We start from the raw sequence: 23,140 nt of genomic DNA, 5'->3' as shown, positions 1-23,140 counted from the left end.
ACAACTTTTGTCTGAAACAATTTTTTATAAAACTTATATTTTCTGAGATATTTCGAGGTCCGACCTTTTCCGAACACTGTCTGTCGTAGCCGTGTAACGACACGCGTCCAATCCTAGGTCCTTTGCAAAAAATGATCCTTTTGGTACCCCCGACAATCTCTGAAAGTTTGTCGGTTGAATTTTCGAACACCCTGTATGTATATTATATTTACATTACATATAATTATCATAAAGGCACTAGTATATAAATATAATATTTCAATGCAATTATAAAATGTTTTAAAATTTGTATAACGATATAATACGATAAAAAAATCAATTAAAACGTAATATATTTACGCGTATTGTAAAAGTGCAAAGTTATCTATGATTTTGGAATTACTATAAAAAGCTTTTGGAATGTATATGATAAAAAATCAATTTAAACATATACACTTATACATTTGCAAAATTATAAAACTATCTTGCATGTATAACTATAAAATTATTTTATATTACTTTTAAAAAATTATATTACGTTAAAAAAAAAGGTCTTTACTTTGTTCAGTCTGCAGTGATGAGATTATTTCATTCGTATGCTGATTAAAACATCAGCTAATTATTTCTGCAGATCATTTCTATTGTTATTGAAACCTTGTACTCAACAAGGAGATCAAGATTATGGCAAATATTCCACTATGTACTTTCCTTTTGTTTCCACCAGACTGAAATAAAAAATAAAGTATTTACTCATATTGCATTTTTTCAAATCACTAACTAAAGACCTTACATACTTACAATAACATAATAGTTACACCTATCGCCTTGACAGCAAGATGAACACTTCCAGTCCTGATACCAGATATGAGTGCAATCGGGCATACTATTGCGCTGCATCCTCTCGCATTCTCTTTTAGTAGCACATTTTTTAGAGACATAAAATTGTTTCTTAGCACCCTGTGACCAATATGGTGTACCTATAATTATCAAATTTATTATTTTTATAATACTATTACATGTTAAAAGAAATTTATACATTTTAGGCGATTTGGAAAGCAAGCAGGGATTGTTAAATTCATCTTTCTTTTTTACTCAATTATACTTGCTGAATCCGAAAGTTATAGTTAAAATAGTCTTATTAGTATATATTCTTAGGGAAATATAATTTTTGGATTTATTTTGACAGAAAACGCAATGGTTGATTTTATTATTTTGTTCAATCATGTCTGCAAATTTTTTTGTTTTTATAAAAATATGTTTTAATGTTATCTAAACCTTCACCCTTTCTTAACAAGGTTTGGGAACATGCAAGCACCTAAAGCTATGTACGTTTTAACGGAAAAATGTTTCAGATAGAATTAAGTTGTACGGTCTGAATAAGGACAAATAATAATAAAAATAATTTTCAAAAAAACCAATTTTTCATTTTATATAAAGATTATATAAAGAGTAACGCCATTGTTATATGAAATTATATAATAATACAATTCCTTTAATTATTATAAAAGCATACAAAAGTTTTAAAATAAAGTTATCGAAAATTCAATTTACGAAATATTTTATACTTTATGCTACATTTCGACATAAAATATGAAAGTATCTAGTTACATGCTGCATTTTTTAAAAGCAACTGAGTGCATTTTTTACATCTAAAAAATTTTTGAGAATAATTATTTTTTAAAAATATTTAACGTAAATACATAGAGGTAATTTTACTGTACAACTTTTGTATAAAACATTTTTTTACATCTTGAATAGTTTTCAAGATATGACAAAAAAAAAATGAAAATTGCTTTACATATAAGGAGTTTTATTCCTTCAAGCCGTTTCCTAGCACTAACTGATAAATTCATTTATTTATGTAACCTTAAAGGTTTACCAAGTTTCATTAAAATCAGAATTTAACATTTCCCGAGGTTTTCTTATAAGATTATTTTGACTATGACTTTCGGAAGCAAGTAAAATTGAGTAAAAAAAAAAAAGAAACCTTGCATGCTTTCCAAATCGCCTAAAATGCATGAACTCCCTTTAATATTATATGCTATGCATCAACATATCACTATAAAAAGCCTTATGTCCACGATACTAGAAATCGCTTCAAAGTTCTCGAACCAAGAACTGTGTAGCCAATCAACTTGTAGTTTTTACGGGAAACCAGCAATTTTATTGACTATACAATTCTCGATCCGAGAACTTAGACCGATTTCTAGTATCGTGGACACAAGGCTTTAAGGAATACCTAATCAAATAAATATAATTCTTTAACTGAGTTATTTTTTTCAATTAAAATATTTTTACGACTGAAAACAAAATGCTTAGGTTCTTTCGCATTCAAGAGATATTGATACCAATTAATGCGATTCAATTATTTAATTAAATACGTTCTTATCATCTTTAATAAAGAGCGATTAAGCGATAGTTGTTGACTCAAATTGGAAAACAGATAAAGGCTGCGTTCCATTTTAACACGTGATGTGCTGTGTTATACATAGGCATGATTTGTCCTTGTTGTAACATTTAATAAACAACAAGGATAAAATGAGCACTGTAAGCGCCAAAAATGTAAATATGCAGCCACAAAGAATTCGTTCGAGATGCCTGCAATGCCATACATAACCTCAAAGAATCAACTTTAGAGAAAACGCGAGTTGTGTTTACTTACTGCCCCATTTAATTTCTGTGAGGCAAATATCTTGCCCCTGTTCGCAGGTTTTGATAGTGTTCAGACATTTATCTCGATTGCCTTCCTGATCTGTGCAAACGTAACACTCTAGGGCGTGGCCTACGGCAAAAATATCATTGAAAGAAACAAAATAAGAGCAATTCCAAGATCTCCATCACTTACCCAGCGATACGCAGGAGATAACGATTAGCGCAAAATGCCACTTGAAACTCGACATGTCGGGAGAGATAGCGCAAACACCACTTATCAAGAATCGAAACGTGAGCCACTTCAAAAGTATATACAAATTTCAAATGCAGCTGATGGATCAGCAAGTGTGCCAGTGACGGATTGTTACGGAAGGGTACAAAGAAAATTCCATACAGGCAATTTCAGGAGATTTCAAAACTTCAAATTTTGCGCTGATTTTATGAGATTTTATTAATTATTAAAAAGAAATTAAATTCCACTGAAATTTTTGTAAACTAACATTTTTTTAATTGAAAGCTGATAAATTATTTCATATCTTTGGGGTAATTGATTATGTTAATCCGCTACTGTTGGAATTAACGCATCCCGATAACACGACCGGTGGCGCCATCGTGCATCGCCAGAATAAATTTGTATGAAAATCTAAAAATAAATCATTTATTTGATTAATTTGGATAGTAAATCAAAAGTTACTAAAAAATGTTATTATAGTATATAATGTTACTATAGGCGTTTATAAAGAAATTCTTTTTCAAGAAAAAATAAGTAGTTTTTAAGTTTTTAATTTTAATGAATATCGGTTCTAAAATTTTAATTTGGAGATGGAAATAGTCGAGATTAAAAAAGAAACCAAATTAATGGCATCTCTAGTAAACCGTTTACTCTAGGGAAATCACATTTTTGAATTGATTATATAGATTTTAGACTGAAAATATATTATAGTAGCAGTAATTACAAGACATTTTATGCAAATTTTCAAGGACTGGTTGCGATAGTCTAAATTACATTTAAATAACTTGAAAAAAGATACGAGGGTAATTATTTGTGCACATGGAGGCAATAAGTGCCATAACATAGCACGTGAAGTTAAAACGTTATAAAGTTTATTTCAAGGCAGAATATTTTGTAAAGTTTGACATATTAATTTTTGATGTATAACTAATGCGATCGACGTTTTTTTGCTTTCAGCGGAGCAGTTCCGCTTAATTGTTCCTCTATTCCATCATCTGAAAATAATTGTGAGTGAATTATCAAAATAATTGCACCCATATAGAACACAGAAGTCATAATGATATTATAAGTACATATATCGTTATTATAACTTTATTTTTTATTTATAAGTCACAAATAAAGACTTGGTGTCATTATGACACTATCTGCTTCTACAATATACTTGAGTAAGGCGCTCAAGCTGATTGCTATAAAATATCAAAACTTTTGCAACATTGTTCAGCTTCAATTTTCTACATTACTTCGATGAGCCAAAAATTTTCAGATCTGTATCTACTTATATTTAAATATTTTAGCAAAATCGTTCTTTTCGTATAATACTTTTATAATAACGAATACTATAGTTTCATATTGATTTTATTTTTCAGAGTGTTATGTGTCAAAAAAGCAAAGATGTTTAAAAAGCGATATTGTTTTGTTTAATAATAAAGTACAGTCCTGCGCTGGTCAATCATTCTTACGTGTTATTTCCGAAAAAGTTAGTCGAACTTACATAGAAAATACAAATAATTTGTGCCTCAAATGTTAAAAAAAATGTTTATTCAATTTAAAATAACCCTCTTCCTCCTTAAAGTTGTCCCGCTTTAGATTCAAAAAATCTGGTTACATATTTTATATTACGTATAACAATAAATGTGATAATAATACAACAATAATAATCTTGAATATAGTCAACAATTAACGTAAAAATATTTAGGCAGAAAGCGTACGTCCTTAATATGTTCGCAATTTCACAAATTAATGTATTTATAATATACCCTAAGCGTAGACAATAATTAGGCTTATGTGATAAAAAAACAAAAGAAGAAAAACATTTCAGAAATATTTGTAAATAAATATGCCAAAAAATAGTATTTCCATTTGAATAATAAATTTCTTTTATACTATCTTTGATAAAATTATATACAAAATATAGTTTTGCATTACACGTTTTTAACAAATAGAAGAAAATACAATTAAAGAAACATAACTGAAATGAATTATTAGGTTTTTAGGTTTTTACCGAGCAACTATCACAGTTTCTATGTAATAAAATGTCAGTCTGAGTGATTATTTAGAATTTATTGCATAATATTAATCTATCTTAACTAAAAATATAAATGTACAATATTAAGCATGTGGTAGTATAAATTTTTTCTTGTATACAATTATGATGAAACAGAAATATGACATTTTCTAGGAATAAAATCAGAAGAATACGCACAGAGCCTTTAACTTTTTATTTACTGCTTCGTTAAAAATAATTTTGACATAAATTTCATTTCTTCTTATTTTTATTACACAAATCACAATCACGATTTACCTTAATGGTATTTATAAGGGACAAAATTATATGCAAAAATTTTTAATCGTTCGAAAATGCATTATATTAGCTAATACTACCTTGAAAATTTATAGATCTACCGAAAATTTGATCAAGATAGTATTGCATAAATATGTAATCTGATTATCAGCATTATCATCGTGTACAAACAACGGAGACAAGGAAAATACAAATAACTGAAACTTAGATGACTAACGTTGTATATACGAATGTCTCTCGAATGAGTTATTATACAATTAGTGAGGTCGATCGATCACCTCGCCGAAATTCACAGGAATTCATGAAAAGCAAAGAAACTCGATCATAGAAAGATGTGACTGAATCATTTCCGCTATAAATCCATCCCGAAAATCCATTCTTCATTCCATAGAGTCAGCATATAACCATCGCATCACAACCATTTTCGTCAAAATTTCGCAAAAAATTCGTAAATGTTCTCGACTTGTTAAATTATATGCGGAATGTTTATTGAATTAATCGACAAATGATAGCTCTATGATGTAAGAGATTGGAAGAATGCAATTATAATTCAACTTTAAGTATAATAATTGGACATTAAGAGTAAAAAAAACGCGGTACTCGGTGCGTAAAATAATTTTATCTTCTTGTGTATTTACAACCTCATACATTGTTTCATTAAGTACGTTTCGGCCTCCTTTAGGCTTTCTTCAGCGTAAAACAATATAATATTAATCCAGTTTCGATAATTTTTTCCGCTAATCAACGTCAAGCTAGTTCGGAAAAGATTACAGTACGCCATATCAGTAAAATATTCCGCTAGCTAATTGTTTACTACATATATAAATATATTTTTTACTCTTAATGCTCAATTATTATACTTGAAGTTGTTTTAAATTGAAGAGTCTTATATGTTGTTAATTTTGCAATTATAATTGTCTTTTTAAATAAAGAATTAATATATGTAAAATTATGTACAAAAATTAAAAATAAATAAAAATATTATTATCAGAAGACGCGAAATATTATTATCAGAAGTAGCAACTCATGCCAAGTATATCGTCTATTTATGAACCAATTCATGAAGCAAATGTTTCATGAATTCGAGCGATCGTATTAATCCTTAATACTTTCCCTCGTAGGGTCACTCGTGTTCGAATATATTTACCAAAATATCATATTTGCCATATTATATGTATAATTGCCAAAATTATATAGTTTCACTTAATGCTATTGTCACTTCGCTTTTTAATCATATATACTAAAGGATTGCAATTAATGTAAGTAAAATTGCCGTTAAATCATCTCATTACAGTGTAGCCCTTTAATAAAAGCATAAAACGCGAATGACCCCACGATGGCGGGTGAGGAACGAAAATGACGAGAGAAAGTAAGGACAAAAAACATTTTAATAGAATATTAAAATGCCACAAATTTCTTAAATGACAAAGTTAACTTCTGCCTTGATAACGTTCGAAAATTTTGGACAATACAAGCACAGCCAAAGCCTACATTAGATTGCAAATTGGACTTACAGAATTTGACTAATCAGATAATTTTTATTTTAATCTGTTTTATTGAAATTGATAAAATTTTAATCTCCAACTCACAATCCTCAATCTCCGATGCGTAGTTTAATATGAGTTTGACGTTGACATTGATACTGACATTAATTAATTATTACTTGTTACGATATATGCGATCGCCAGATAGTTTATTGAACTGTAATCTGGAGACGTAGGACATGCAGAGAGCACGTCCTTAACTGGGTGAACTTTTACGCTCAGTACTTCCCCAGTCCTATGGGATGTCCCGCGGACATTCCAGGACACAAAGTGCACATGCTTTTCACACAGATGTATCTGCGTGTATATGTGCCGCGCGCGCGCACTCGTGCAACTCTCTGTGCATAGACACGTTATTAAAAATAGCCTGGGGGTATTATTGACCCGCACGTCACAACTTGGATTACAGACTTTCCAGTTGACCAGTTTAGGATCAAGCTACAGCTTGTTCCTCCAACCGAAGCAGAGCGAGAGCGCATCATGTGAAGGACAGTGATTCTATCTCACGCTGCGTTCGCCATCTAAATGACTTAGTCCGTAGGTTTCTGCGTTTTCCGCGGGGATGAAACCGCGGATCGATGGCCGGTTCCGAGTGCAACCCGGCGAAAGCCCGCGCAAATCCCGCGCACGAGTCATATCATTACTGGATACAATCGCACCTTTAACGCACGAGAAGTGAAGAACCATCCTTTTCTAGCGAAATTTCCTTCGAATTTATCTTGCTTGTATGTTCGTCTTGAGGCGTATCTTATCTTATCTTTTTTTTTTTTATAAAATATGATTCATACGAAGCACGGACATAGCGCACTAGATATATTTTTAAAAATAGCGATTGTGGAGATTGTATTATATAAATATATATATATACATACACAGATAACGACAACGAGATTTATCTGTTTATTTATATTTGTAACTTATAATTGATAAATTTGCATTAAGGTGTCAGAACATTTTGAAGGAAGCTATTGAATTAATCAAAATTGATTAAACGTTAGAGCAAACTTCTAGATGTATAAACTACTAAATAAACAATCGAGCAGTGTTTAAATAATGATGAGGGATATTACACGATTAAAAAGTAGAATATAGATAAGGAATCAATAGTTGTGACACATGAGAAATTAGATAAAGTCTCAAGGCGGCCATCCCTTCCGAGGCCGCGAGTAGTCAAAATGCTAACGCGCCAGACATCACATGCTGTTGGGGATGCGTCTGGCACTAAACAGCCACGACTACTGTTCGCGACGGACCCAGTCAGTTGAGTGAACCGTGCGTTTTAGTAAGCAAGTCAAAAAGATCGGAGCAGCATAGAATCCGTGCGTATAGAATCGCCAGAGCGATCTGTCTTCTCCACAAGTAGGTTCCGACGCTTTCTTCGGTCCAGCAACTGAATGTTCACGCCAAACAAATAGGAGTAACAAGAGAAAGGGAGGGGAAAAGGAGTAGAGAGAGAGAAAGAGAGAGAGAGAGAGAGAGGAGCAAGAGGAGAGAATGAGAGACGAAGGATACATGCAAAAATCAGAATATAGGTGAATGAAGGCAGAGGTCGAGCTTCCACCACCAGCATCACTCTCCCTTCCATCTCATTGCTGCTGCAAACTCGCAGGGTGTATCTCACTTACGGATGAGAAGAACAAGAGAAAAGCATAACCTGGACATCTACAGCTTAGAAAGAAGGAAGGAAGGAAGGAAACAAGCAAAAGTATTATACGTTTCTCTTCTTCCGTTTTTCCATTTTCTCGTTACTTTTCTCACCGATCTTGTCGCCGGCCGTGTACGATTCGCGGGTCTCGCCGCCACCGTCGGTCGTATGTCGATATTCGAGTGCGCGGCGCAGGCTGAGCAGTGGCTGCGCCGAGAGTCTAAAATTATCGGGTAACCCGCGCGCGCGCGGTTAAAGGGGAAGAGAGAAAAGAACAGAGGCACGGTAGCCACGGCGTCGCGCCGTGAAATAGACAAGGATGATTCGTAACGTCGGAGAAGGGTTGACGGGAGGAAACGGCATTGCGGGATAGAGGGAGATAGACGGGTCGGCGGTATATCGTGCAACGACTAAACCAGGTGCCGGGACGACGGACGGACATCGTACAGCGGCGACGAGGAAGGCGCGAGGTAGTCGACATAGCGAGAGAAAGAAAGAGAGAGAGAGACGAAAAATCGGAGTGGACGAACGCGGGAAAGTGAAAAACAGAAAGAGAGAAATTCGTTATAAGGAGAGTAAGAAAGGAACGGATGAGCGATAAAAAGGAAAGGTGGGCGTTGAACAAAGACAACTGACTATGAGATCGCCCGACAGAGGGAGTGAACGGAAGAGAGACGGTGCGACGAAGTAGAGGCAAGTAGTAGGAGTAGTATTTGTTATTACGAGCGTAGTGGAAGCGACAGGGGAAAGGGAACGAGAAGGTGCGCACTTCGCAAGAGGAAGAAGAGAGAGAAAGAGAGAGAGAGACGCTAGACAAAGTCAAGCGATCGGTGCCGGACGAGTGCACGGTGCGCGTTGAAAACGAGAAAGAGAGAGGAAGATAACGCTGTTGCAGAGCAATAGAGACAGTATGAAGGAAAGGGAGGAATAGACTCTTACATGAAGTTAGAGCGGGACGAACAGAGTCAACAGAGAGAGAGAGAGAGAGAGAGAGAGAGAGAAGAAACGCGAAAGGCCAAAGCACAGTGGCCCGGTGGAACCGTGAGTGGAAGGGAGTCGACGTGTCGCCGAAAGAGGAGGTGCGAGCTCCAGGAGCAGCAGGAGAGTACGGTATCTAACACCTAGACTTGATCGGACCTCACGGTACGGCTCGAAAGAACCACGCGCGCCGACGTCGACCGAGAGAGCATCGTTTCTCTCTCTTTCTCTCTCTCTCTCGCTCTCTCTAATTCTCCCCACTCCTTTTCTCGCGCTCCCTCCTCTGCTCCTCATCGTCCATCAAGCGTCGCGCGCCCGAGACACACCGTCGTCGGTCGTCGGAGCCGTGTGACGGCTTCCGCGCGCGGTCTCCACGTCGTACGAGTTCGATCATCAAGTTGGAAGAGCGGAACGAACCGCGCGCGCGTAACCGAGGATACCGGGAGAGTAGAACGCGACATCGCAAATTGACCGAAGGATTTCGGACAGGCCCGGCGACGAGCCGCCCACGTCGAGTAGCACGAGACACACCAACGTCAACGCCGTTAACGAGGTCGATTCATCATCAATCGACTGGCCAGCGACAGCAACAATAGTTGCAGTAACAGTCAGTGACAGCAGCCAGTAGCAGCAGTGGAACCATGGCGGACGACCAGGACTACACGTGCGAGGACTCCCTCGGGACCGGCGACACCAACACCGCTTTCGCTAAGAAATTACGGGGCCGGAAGGGCGCCCTCAAAAAGAAGAATGTCTACATGGTCAAGAATCATAGCTTTATGCCCCGATTCTTCAAACAGCCCACCTTTTGCAGCCACTGCAAGGATTTCATATGGTAAGTGCCGGACACCCTGTGTCTATGATTCTCCATGATTGTTATATCCTATCGCGATGCGTCAACTCACATGCAGTCTGTTGCCACTGGATTGGAATTATTTATTGCTTCGGGACATATTGATTAGAATGATTAGATGCATAGAATTTTCCTCTTTCTTATACATATATTTGCGGCACAATAGAGAACGATGACTCTCACTTCGCAGAAATAATCAAGGAAGGATGTTGCATCATTTTTAAGATAATACGCGTCTATTGCTTCGAGAGAAACGTAACGCGGGATAACAAAAAAGGTCTTGTTCTCAAAGAAGTTGTAGAAAGACGTCCGTTGTTTCAGAGATATGACTTTCAAATGACAGGACAATGAATGCAATTTGCGAGCAACTTTTTCCCGAATTCCATGAAACGTTGCTCGAACGATTCGCGCGTTTGCTATTCGTATATTTTCGGCCTTTGTGATTGTTACAGTCATTACTATCATTAGCCTCTTATTATTTGAACGCGTTCCCGAAAATACGGTGAACTGTGTGTGTGCGCGCTGGCACGCTTTCGCTCTCCTCGTAAACGTATCTATGCGTCGGTTGCGTTCCAGTAACGATCGAGTTTGCATCCCCGGGAGAAGAGTAGGTGAACGCTTCGGGGAGAAACTCGATCATCACGGCTTGCATCGACAGGCCTGCTTCGACGAGGAATGTCCATGAGCTTTGAATGAAATGTTCATGAGTTCATGAACCCGATGAATTTTTGACAAAAGACAATCGATTATAATTTTGATCTTAGCCCTGATAATATTTGAATTTATGAATTAAAACCACACATTTTCAAAATTACATATTTTCATTCTTTAGAAGGCAATGATTAATTTTTCTTACAATTCGACAGTCGAAATCGAAGACGAAAGGGTCTATGAATATTTAGAATAATCGATGATTTTTTCCTTCTTGGTTTTTTGAACTGATAACCTATATTTAAACAATTTAGATAACTTTTGTATACATATGGTAGCTAAAATCGACATCTCGTTGCTTTATTTAACATTGACAACTGGAAACGACTGGCTACTGATGTTTGACTATTGAGGTTAATTTTGCCTTGTTTGTTTATTCTTTTTCAATGCTTTGCCAATTGATTTTTGCGCCGTGAATTTTTATTTACAATCTGGTACGCAACGAGAGATTGATAATCTCTGTGGTGGCATATGGAGCGACACGCCATTCTAAAATTAGTACGCAATTAACACTGATGCTACTAACGGATATTCATGGATACCATTTGAATATCTCGTTTTCTCTTTATTTCATATTGTATCTGTACATTATCTTGATAATCGAAATAAAAATCGAATACACAAATTTTCAACAAAATCGCGATTGTTCATGATATGATGGAAAAGAAATTGGAAGGTCTCTCTCTCTCTCTCTCTCTCTCTCTCTCTCCCTCTCACTCACTCACACTCTTTCTCTCTTTCCTTCCTATCTCCACTAATCTGCTTTTATATGTACATGCCATCCACTTCTAGCCGTTTTTTGGACCTTTGATGGAATATGATAATAAAGTTAGGCAATGCAGCCTTTTTTAACTTTGCCCAATTTCACTCATCTAGATAACGTGGAATGTTATTTTTCGATCATGCGAATCCTCAGCAAATTATAAATATCTATGAATTTAAAAATACAGAAAAAATGCATTCTTGCTGCGATGTGTTTAGGTATAAACTGGACGATTCTTTATTCGTTTATACAAATACAATATCAATTTTTGATTGAATAATTTTCGTACGAAAATTGACTTGAGGGAGTCATTCGGTTTATTTAGAATTTCGTTGATTTCTTTTTTTGCAAATCCTTATCGTCGATGTGCAACAGCTTCTTCTTATACAAAATGATACGATGAGGTATCCGTCCGTCTTCTTCTTCCCGTCGAGACGGACAGATGCATAAATTCAGTTAATAACGCTTTCGGGCCGATTGAGCGGTTTGTGATTAAACGATCCAGCCTTGACGCATTTGCGCCATTCTTCCTTTGTCCAAATTAGAAACCTCTCCGTTGCGATGCGAGAAGTGGCGGCGCCGCTTGTTACGAATATGTGCGCATACGTGCATGCGTGCGTGCGTGCGCACGTGCTGATCTCCCATCGCTTCTTCGCGGTAGGGCTGCCATTCTTCTTAAAGTTAATGATAAGAAAACCCCGGATTCGATTTGTAACATATTATAATTGGCTTGTTCAGCATACAATTGTTATTCCTTATCGTTACGTTTTACGGGAATAAAATGTTAATCTTAGGGAAATGGAAAGTTTTCGTGTTAATCGTAATTGCGAATGTTTTACAAAATTTACAGCTATTAAAACAATCTAGATTTGTTGTGAAATTATAATGTGCGGTTGTAAATGGAGACTTATATCATTTGAATAGTAAACAGAGAATACAATATTAAAGTGATTTATGGCGTATATATATTTAAATGCTGTATCTATTCATACATTTATCATTCATTCGGTTTAATAGTAACACTCGTTACTTTAATTTCTTATTTTCTGTGTAGGCAGTCCTTCGTATTAAATTATAAAGACATTTGCGTAAAACGTTTGCATAAAAAGACGTTTAAATTATAAGACTTTTGCGTAGATTATCGACATATTACATTATATAAACAGTCTTACTTATAAAAGATTTATGTTCTTTCATTTAATGTTTTATTATACATCTATATATTCGACGGAAGAGATAGAAAAGCTTAAATAACTTGATACAATAAATGCTTTATATAAAATATTAGAATCTTCCATCATATATGGCAGCAATTCGAAATTTCGTTGACGTCAAAATCAGTTCCCATTCAGATTGAAAATTTTCTAATGGGAAGGACGAATGTTGTAACGTCTGTTCATAAATCCTTTCTATTTCGAACTCATAGAATAATATTGTTTTTATTTCAAGATATTGGTACGATATATTGACATGTTTATGACGTCGGAATGGATAGAGATTCATTTGGACATATCATACTCGTAAAGATAACGACCAATGCCATTCTATGATTTGTGGCTACAAAAATTAACAACTGAGTATTTTTACTACGTTTTCCTCGCAATAATTTCTTTATCGAAATAATTTTATATTCGAACGTGTGCTCAGACATCTAAGTTTACTAAATTTTCAAATTATGATATATTCATTTTTATCTAATAGTTTTTGTTTTTATCGAGGACATATTTTTAACTTTACTGTTTATTGTGTAAATTTTCAAATTAAATACAAGATTTTCGGAAAAAGCTCATAGATTACACTGTTCAGCAAAAATTTGTTTAGCTTAAAAACGAGGGGTAATCGTTTCTCGTAATTTTTGGGGGCGCTAAATGTGATTCCGTTTATCAAGTAGCTTTACTACAATTTTGAGAAGTTTCAAGTTTAAGTTTAAAAGCAATTTATAAGTTGTAAAAAGGTGTGCTATTTTAATGTATTTTATCACATTATAATTATTATATGTGACGTGGTAGGGAAAAGTTTTATTACACTCATTACAATTGTTAAACCTAAAAAATTCTCAAGTTTAAATAATATGATTAAAAAATATTTAGTATATCCTTAATAGTTTATGTAAGTCACAATAAATTCGCAAATACCATAAATATCTTTTTAACCAATCGACATAACAAATTTCTTTCAAGGGCTGAATGTAACATACTTTATTTTGACTGCAATAAAATTTCTGCAACATGTCGTATAATTGTTGTAATATGTCAAAATACACAACACTAAATTATCCCTTTTTACAACTGCAATTACACTTTCTCAAAATTGTGACGTGAGCAATTTGGTAAACAGAGATCATTTTTTTAGTGTCCAAAAACTACGAGAAACCTCACAGTTTAATACACCTTGGTGCGTACTTACACATTTTTTGTCGTACAGCATTATTACTTGTGATTAGCTTAGCTATAACTATCGATTACGAGCATATCGAATTCACGATTGACTTTTTGCCTCTTCTCAAAATAAAAGGAATTCTCAGTCAATAGTTAAAACAGGATAACTTCGGAGCTCGATCGTGAAGTCGATCGCATATGAAAATGCCACGGAAAAAATTCACGGCGTTGTCCGGCATGATTCGCGATTAGTTGATATTCACATATTATGCATTCGTGATCAATGACCCAGACGACTGATGGACGTGCGCCGTTGCATTTCTCGCATAATATTCTGCGATTGCGAAGGCATCACAATGATAAAATGCATTTTACAACGTATGGTATATTCCAACTCGCCCCCGTTGTATGCTCGCATCCCTAATGTCAGACTCTTTGACTGGTCTGCTCTCGCCCGCACACGCCCTATCTGTAGGCTAAATACGTGTTGTTGACATTATGATATACATTTGAAAGTTGATAAAGTATTTGCATGCCACTCTTTTATAAAATTTCACACAGAAGGGGAGAATGTCTTTGCAAAATGTTTCTATTATATCAAAGAGAATATGTAACAAATTTTCCGTTATATTAGTGTAGCGAATAAAAAAAAACTTTGTAAGCAACACTTTGTAAGCAAAATTTTTCTTTTTCGTGTGAAATTAGAATTATACATACATAATATATATATAGGATACACAATTACATTAGTTGTTTTTTTACTCACTATGCTTAACATTGAAGATTGTAGGATTCACCGGAATTCACAACCCTAATCTTTTCCTTTTTTTTATGGATAATCTACTCCCTTCTCTTTTTACGAAATCTCATTTTCTTTTTCTTTTTTTTTATATTCTGTTTCAATTTCCGCAGAAACTGTAAAAAATTGTGGTCTCGATATTATTTCACGTCGACATGTTTAAATTATTAAAATCCTTCTTCAAGGTTGGAAATTAACGTTACTTTTATCGGCAACAATCGTTACTTTTTATTATTTGTAACGTCGTACATTTTTATGGTAATAATAAATTCAGTCGTTAATTTAGTTCTATTTATTTTATTTATATCTATCAAGGCGAATCAGATTAATATAAATTTTGACATAATTGTCATTAGTTTTGTTTGTTTTTCTTTTTGTTTCAATTGTGCGGTTTTATCCATTATATCTATAGTTTTATTATGCTAGTTATTTTTCCGCGCACTTCCTCAGTATCGGAACCAATAGACAGTATTCTGTGTTGCATGTGTCAGTTCATAATATAAGCGTTGAGATCATGAGTGCATGAAAAAAGGATGATGGGTAAAAAGTATAACGTGTAAGTTACATATGTAATCTTACGTTTTTTACTCGTTGAATACGATGATATTTTCATTCATCTAAATCCGTGGGAAAGTGATCAAAATTACGTTATAAGATCGGTTTTATTAGTAATTTGGTTATATAATAACAATTTTGCTCCAATTATTTAATTATATTACTTGTATTTTGGTAAAGGAGAGGGGTGTAAGTAGTATTTACCCCATAGGGTGTCACTACTTATTCTAATATGGGGCAAATAATCAAACGATAAATGTAGATTTCAGTTTCTTTAAAAATCTAGCCCTTATACCTGACTTACGGGACCTCTAATTAAGTTTTTTGTATATTTCAAAGTGGAAAGTACTCTTTTAGTGAAAAATCATATCTTGTAAATTTGAAATTAGCTTGTAGGGGAGAGGAAAAAATCCGTCACTATTTGTCCCCCTTTCTCTCTTACAGTTTTATAATTTTTTTCAATTAAACATCAAAGAAACACTTGAAAATGAAATATTTCAGAAAATCTAATATAGCGAGATCCTTATGACGTTGTGTCGTGAATCCATTAACGACAATCCGCTAATATTATAAAGTTGAATTATCTATTTCTGTATCTTTTCTTATGTTTTTGGAATTCTTTCTTCAACATTTTTTTATAATTGACGTAGTTCTTATTTCATTTAAAATGTTTCCTCGGTTTCTAGTGAAAAAAAAATTATACTATACTATAAATAATACAATTAAATAGTTGGAACAAAATTGTCACTATATAACCAAATTATTATTAAAAATCACTTTTAACACGAATTTTAACTATTTTCCTACAAGTTTAGGTAGACAAAACTATCATCGTATGCAGGGACTAAAAAAAAAACACAAGGTTACATGTGCAACTAATGTTATACTTTTAGGTCAAAATTGGCTTCCATTTTTATTCATTGTTTTTGTAACTCATAAAATTACAATTTTAATTTTTGTGACTTTGTAACAAAAAGATATGTTGAAACCTATTCAAATTATAATAATTTTTACAGTTTGTCAAAACAATCTAGTAAATACCAGATCAGCTTAGTTCTCCAATTTCGTGGCAAATCGGATAATTTTCTTTTCTTAGTTTTTTTGTTGTGCAATAAGACATATGTTTATATATTATTTTATTATATGAAAGTTATAAAGATTAGGAATTTAAAATAAAACTTAATGATAAAATTTGTTTTGATTACATTTTTACCAATAGAGAAAAAAAAATTGAAAAACAAATCTTATTTGTCTCGATCCAATCTATCTGTAGGTAACGTGAATTGCAGATTTTCAGTGAATATTAGAATATTCAAAATGCACCATTAATAACGACATTAATATTTAAAAACAATATTTAATAAAAATTTTTGATAAATTTTGCGTTTATAAATTAGAATTTGAATCTCTAAGACAAATATATTAAAAATATCAATAAAAATATCAATACTAATAATTAGAAGATTAATCAGAGAAGTTTAATTTAAAGGAAAGTTTGTTGTGTGGGTTATAGAGACTAATTTAAGATTTTAAGTTTTCATATTAATTATTATATTTAATATTATTAAATATTATTAAATAATGTAATTTTAAAAATATCTTATTTTAACATTATAAAAAATAACAATAAGTAACGAATCATCACTTTAAAATTGAATACTGTCGTATTTTTATAATAAATTTTTTCACATATAAATTTTATACTTATAGAAATTGAAATAAACTAACAACAATGCTTTTAATACTTAAAATTTTAATAATTAATCACTAATACATTTTTTAAATATAATATTAAATTGAAATAAAGGAATTTCATAATTATCTCTAATAAATTTTTCAAAATATTTTACTTTACTTTTTAAAGTAGAAAATTTATGTGTGAAAGAATTTATTATATAAATACGACTGATCGACAAACAATTAGCTGCATATTCACAAATTTCATCTTTATATTTTCAAAATTTTTATATTTTTATTTTCTTTCTATATCTCTCTTGCTCGGCATGGGATGAATAATTTTAATTAGACGCATTATAACGAAGATAATAATGAAGTTTGCAATATGGTGTATGTAGGGCAAAGCTACGGGGCAAGAATTAATTCTTCGTTACGTTGCGCAACGTTTTGCTAACGAAGCTACGGATATCGGCAAATAGAAGTAAATATTTGTGGAAACGATTTACAGTCGCGGGAGATGAAACGTTATGTAAAAATATTAACGGAATGGCGAGTTAATAGAACCGGTTCGCAGATTTACGTCGGCGACCTTCCATTCGAATCCGGCATCTTTAAACGATTGTACTGATAATTCGGAGTTTACGAATCTTATAATCTCAATGTCAAATTGGCATGAGAGAAACTACTATCATACTAGGAGAAGAAAGATACTCCCATTCTAGGAAGAAATCAGGAAAAATATAGCTACATTTTTCTTATGTACATACAGTTTTTTGTATTGTTGACAAAAATGAATCATTTAAATAATGTGTATACAGTTTTTTGTATCGCTGACAAAAAAAACGAACCATCTGTCATGTTAGCTCATACTTAGCTGATATTACAAATTAATAGCTATAAAATACATGTACAAAGATCTGTTGAAGGTCTTAAGCCCGGTCTACAGTTACGTAAGCGTATGTTGTAAATAATTGTAGTCGTAAGAACTGACCAATTACAGTCGAATATTCGATTGTGATTGGTAAATTTTTACAACTACAACTACTTGCAACTATACTTACGCAATTGTAGACCGGTTTACTGCAAGGTCTTACTGCAGAGGATTAACCAAAATTTTGTGACAAATATAGAGAGACAAATAGAACATTTTATCATTCATCTATTTTTACATTAATACCACATGTTCGATTACGTTGTGAATTAACCCATTATTGTAGTAGTAGTAAATCCTTCATTATAATTTGTTCATTATAATTATAATTAAAATAGTAAAGTGATCATTGATGAAATAATGAGTTAAAAAATGTATTGATCATTGATGAAGTAATAAATTAAAAACTGTATTGTTTTTATCAATCATATTTATTAGAATTAAAGTTAAAATAATAAAGTTTATTAGATACTATGTTCCTTATGTTTCAGCATTTACTTTAATTAATTTTAATAATACCCCAGGTTTTTCAATCTGTGAGCATAATTTTGAAGCATATCTTGCACTTCATGCTTTCAAACTACAAAACAACATTATAATTCGTTTTACTTGCGCATATTGATTTAATCATACACAGCTTCCATACACACATGACGGCAAATAAGATTTAACAGGTTTCCTGGTTTTATACGTGTCAACACGTCACGACGCTAGCTTTTCAATCTGTACACCGTTACAGTTTTCTCCAGTCACTTTATCAAAGAGGAAATCCGCGCGTAACACGATCGTTGATCCATTAATTCGTTCATATTTGGTTACTACACAAAGCAAAAATTATATCTGTTGACACTGTTGCAATTATTTTACACTCAATTATTATAATTGCTTTATGCTGTTGTCACTTAACATTCTTAACATTCTGATACGCTATATTGACTTTACTTGATATTCTTTATAATGACACGCTAAGAATGATACAAAGCTGATTGACGTAATTAAAACTGATCAGTAAATTAAGGAAGTAATCTTTAAAAATCTTTAAAAATTGATTTTTATTTTATTTTATAATTATAATACTTTTTTTATATTACTATTTCTGTCTATAAAATTTTACTTATTCTTTTCAGATATTATTAAAATTATTTTAAAGTAAAGAATAGGTAATAATTATTACGAGATTATCAAAATATGGTATATAGCTATTAATTTAATTATTGGAAACTCATTGTGCACTGACCTATTTATGTAACGGTTTCAGTTACTCCACTTGATCCTACGCTTAAGACACTTGTAACTCGTAACAAATCTGGGTTAATACCACAGCTCCCCACCAAAATGAGCGCTTCCAAATCATTGTCTCAATATTATACCAATAATTTAACACACGAACTTGCAATTTAATTATTTCGCTCAAACAGCATAATTTTTTTTTATCATCCTTGCTCGAAAGATAGGCACTCTTAATAAAAGTTAATAAGATATAAGATAAGATAATCTCTTTTAGATCTGACCCTGCTTTTTTAAAAAATTTGATCTTTTCCGAGTATTGTATGAACCATTTGCCTTTTTTGCAATCATTCTTAGAATTCTTTTCTTATCACTTTTTTCTTATTTGCTGTTCAAAGAATTTAAATGTAACCTTGAATCCCGAGTTTTTGTGTGCACTTCATGAAAAAATATATATCGACCCACCATACGCATATGACATATGTATATGTATACGCGCACACGTATGTACAGGGCGTCTATAAACCTATAAATCGCCGTACAAAACATCTGACCCTTATGTCCACTTGCCACTGACAGACTATCTCATGTTCCACAGACATGCGCGCAACACGTATACACACACACACACACACACACAGACAAATATTTCATATGTACAGCCGACGAGTTTGCAACGAGCTCATAGTTGTTGACCTCTCCTATACTCGTATTCCCTTTTCTGTAATGGAAAATGGTAGTAAAAAAAAAAAAATAGGTGACGCATTTTTTAACAAAAAGTAAATCCGAAAGAGAAAATATGAGAAATTTTGAAAATTTGATTTTAAGTACAAAAATTTAATTTTGCGTGAGAGGAAAATTGGAAAGATTTTAAAATAAAAGCGTGCGTTCAATTTACATTTAAATTAAATTCGTTTAAATTAAAATTATAGGAACACGAGTTTTTTTTTCAAATTCTGCAACACGGGGTTTGAATATTACATTGCAAACTTAGATGTATCTTCGGTAATGAGTTTTCCTACGAGGCGGACGACTTCTCTTGTTAAAGGCGAAGACGCTGTTACTATTTCCATCCCGATGTCGGAACTTACGGAAAGTCATTTCCATCGACAACTTTATGACAGTACCTTTCTAGACAGTAGCTCTTGATCACACTTTACATTATCCTCATTAAAATGAAATAACCCAGACTTGGCAATTGTTTACAAGTACATATGTTTTTTTAATTCTACAACAAATGTAGGATTTTTTTCAAAAAAATATGAACTTTTAATTTTTTTTCTGTAATTTATATTACTAATATTAATTAAAAATCTGTACACACGTAGACCTCATGCCATTTCAATCGTCGAATATAATTTTGTAATAATACCGTTAAAGCAATAAATAAAATAAAGGACTTCCACGGATGATAAACTTTTTAGCCGGTACTGTTGATTTATTGGTTCACTTTTCCTTTGATGTATCGAACATAAAGTGAAAGAATCGAGGTCGTTATATCGACGTGAACGTAAAGTCGTTTTCTCCGAATTTTGTATTTTGTTGAAAATTAAATTGTATCTGAAATTAAACGTGTTTCATTAGCCGCGTAGGTACTTGATCGGAACCCAGATTAGCGACGCGTGATTGATGATTGGGTTAGAGTAAATTATCCCGGTTGTTGTTTCATCGCCAAACACATGCGGACACTTCAGCAATCACATCACGATCCACTTCGATCACGGTAAATCACTAACAACCGCGACGTTATACTCTCAAATCAACCGGATATTGTGTCATTAACATTTGATTAATATTATATAATAAGAAGCAAAATATTCCGCGTGATGTGGTCGCTCGTGGCTACAAACCGTACATAATTGAACGATTAATTATTTTTCCCTCCGTGTCATTTTTTTTGTTGATTTTTCATTATATTTTCATTTATAATCATATAATCATTATGTCGATAGTTTTTTTAAGATTATTGTTAGATCGTATTTACGTTTTCTGATTGTCTTTTTAATACAAAGATCTTTACTTGTAAATACTCGTAAAATAGAGTTTTCTTGAGATGTATATGCTAAAAGCAGCATGATTAATTAGTATTCAATCAAGATTTAAAGAGATATTTTCTTAGAAATGTTTTTTCTAGAAATACTAACTATTGCATCGGTGATGCAACAATTTTGTATCCAACGCGTACTGTCAAGGTATATCCGCGTATATTAAGTCAGCATAATTTATCCTAATGAATCTATTTATATTCCAAGTGCGCGGAGAAAAGGGATTAAATCGTCAGCAAAATTTAATAATTTTACTTGTTCTCAACGAGAAAAATTTTTATAGAATTATTATTACGCTCATATAATGTAGGGCGGAAGTTCCCAAGTGAATTTGAGAGGCATGCAGCGAGAGAAACGTAACTATAACACTCGTAAACTGTTTTCCGTAATGGACGGTGGAAGCGCAATGCTTCATAATGAAAATAAATTGTGAATTAGACGGAATTGTAATTTAAAATATGAATAAAAGGCTTAATTTAGTGAACATGATTTAAGAAAACATAAATTACTGATTTTACTTTATTCTGAAAAAACGAAAAATGCGAGAAAAATTGTATGTATATTTGAGAAAATAATAATGTATATTTTATATTATAATAATAATGTATATATTTTACATACACATATTTTCAATATTGTTTTAGGAAATTGTTTATATAAAAATTTTCTCATTTTTTTTTTTTTTAGAATGAAGTAAAATCAGTAATTTACGCTTTCTTAAATCATGTTTATTAAATCGAGTCATTTATTTTTCTTTTGAATTACAATTCCGTCTAATTCACGATTTGTTTTCGTCATGAAGGAGCGCTTGCATCGTTTATTACGAAAAACAGTTTAGTAGAGTGTTATAGTTCCGTTTCTCTCGCTGAATATCTCTCAAATTCACTTGAGAACATGTTTTACAGCGCCCTACATTATATAAGTGTAACTGTAGTGTACATCTGTAGCACATTGTATGTTTTTGCGTATATATGAACAAGGTATATTTGACAGTCTAATATTTGGAAATCGCAAAGTTTTAGAGAGAAAAAAAATGATTCAGACAAAAGTGTAGGATTTCGAAGCAGACGTAATATGATGAGTTTAAATTGCTCTTATGTGGAGTTTTTCAAGATCATTTGAAGATCAATTTTACTTTTTTTTCTAGTGGAATGTGGTATTTTTTATTACAAAATTACAAAGAGCGTTTAATTTTAAGGATAAAAATACTAGAATATTTTTAGTCTAAACTTATTATTGAAAGAGACATTTCATGAAAAAGGAAAACTCTATTGTACAAAATAAAAAGGATTTGACCTTAAATGAGATTATCGGCTTACAAAGGGTTCACGTAGGCATTGTTTAAAATTAAAAATTATGGTTACCGACTATTGTTGGGATGAAATCGTTGGTACTCTTTCGATACTAGGTGAATATTGACACAATTATCGATGCAGCTGCAAGACTTTATCAAATAAGGTACCCACATAGACATTGTCCTTCATTTCAGGCGATATGTATTATAGAAAGACGAATCAGACGAATGAACATTCGTCAGAAGACGTCATAATGAAAATTGTTCAGACGCATGCGTCAAGAGTGACGAGAGATGACATGATGAAGAGGCAAATAAAAAATGTTTGTCACAGTATTCTACGTAATGTGTTCTTATATCATTGGAAGAACAATTTTGTCAGAGAATTGGATTATGTCACGAAGTTAATGATGCCAATATTAAACACTTGTTACATTGAAATTTTATTTATCAAACAGCTGGTTACTGTGAAAGTGACAAACCATGGAGTCTTACTTGCATGCACGCACACATGAGACTATTGCTCCTTTAGGTCTCCGTTCATTATTCTAGATTTGATTGAGAGATGGGAGGAG

The 23,140-nt window shown here is 32.8% G+C and overlaps 2 protein-coding genes and 1 long non-coding RNA gene across 5 annotated transcripts in view; 1 reads left to right on the top strand and 2 right to left on the bottom strand.

The window, feature by feature from the left end:
- Positions 1-256: 256 nt before the first annotated feature.
- Positions 257-3,010, bottom strand: LOC105456709 (phospholipase A2 inhibitor and Ly6/PLAUR domain-containing protein). The gene is made up of 4 exons (XM_011700947.1): positions 2,825-3,010; positions 2,642-2,761; positions 778-956; positions 257-704 (listed from the first exon to the last, which is right to left on the bottom strand). The coding sequence occupies exons 1-4, from the start codon at positions 2,877-2,879 to the stop codon at positions 624-626; spliced, it is 435 nt and encodes a 144-aa protein (XP_011699249.1). The 5' UTR covers positions 2,880-3,010; the 3' UTR covers positions 257-623.
- A 6,443-nt stretch (positions 3,011-9,453) lies between these two features.
- Positions 9,454-23,140, top strand: part of LOC105456708 (protein kinase C, brain isozyme) — a 74,878-nt gene continuing 61,191 nt past the window's right edge. For 2 of the 3 annotated variants that reach the window (XM_011700945.1, XM_011700944.1), the window contains exon 1: positions 9,461-10,167. In XM_011700945.1, the coding sequence (XP_011699247.1) occupies positions 9,974-10,167 (194 nt within the window). In that variant the 5' untranslated portion in view covers positions 9,461-9,973. Of the gene's footprint in view, positions 10,168-23,140 lie in introns of all 3 variants that reach the window. The other variant, XM_011700946.1, reaches the window with a different exon arrangement.
- On the bottom strand, positions 12,756-14,721 carry LOC105456707. The gene is made up of 2 exons (XR_975284.1): positions 14,066-14,721; positions 12,756-13,023 (listed from the first exon to the last, which is right to left on the bottom strand). It is a non-coding gene; the product is annotated as an uncharacterized LOC105456707 (long non-coding RNA).

This window comes from Wasmannia auropunctata, unplaced genomic scaffold (assembly GCF_000956235.1).
Source record: "Wasmannia auropunctata unplaced genomic scaffold, wasmannia.A_1.0 LD335569.1, whole genome shotgun sequence".
NCBI classification, from domain to species: domain Eukaryota; kingdom Metazoa; phylum Arthropoda; class Insecta; order Hymenoptera; family Formicidae; genus Wasmannia; species Wasmannia auropunctata.
This window is presented reverse-complemented; position numbering and strand designations above follow the sequence as displayed.

Excerpts from the sequence above, each read along its gene's own strand:
- LOC105456709 (XM_011700947.1), bottom strand. The coding sequence starts at position 2,879 with ATGTCGAGTTTCAAGTGGCATTTTGCGCTAATCGTTATCTCCTGCGTA. Across the intron at positions 2,762-2,824 it reads TATCTCCTGCGTATCGCTGG|GCCACGCCCTAGAGTGTTAC; the intron begins GTAAGTGATGGA and ends TTTTTGCCGTAG. Across the intron at positions 957-2,641 it reads CACAGAAATTAAATGGGGCA|GTACACCATATTGGTCACAG; the intron begins GTAAGTAAACAC and ends TGATAATTATAG.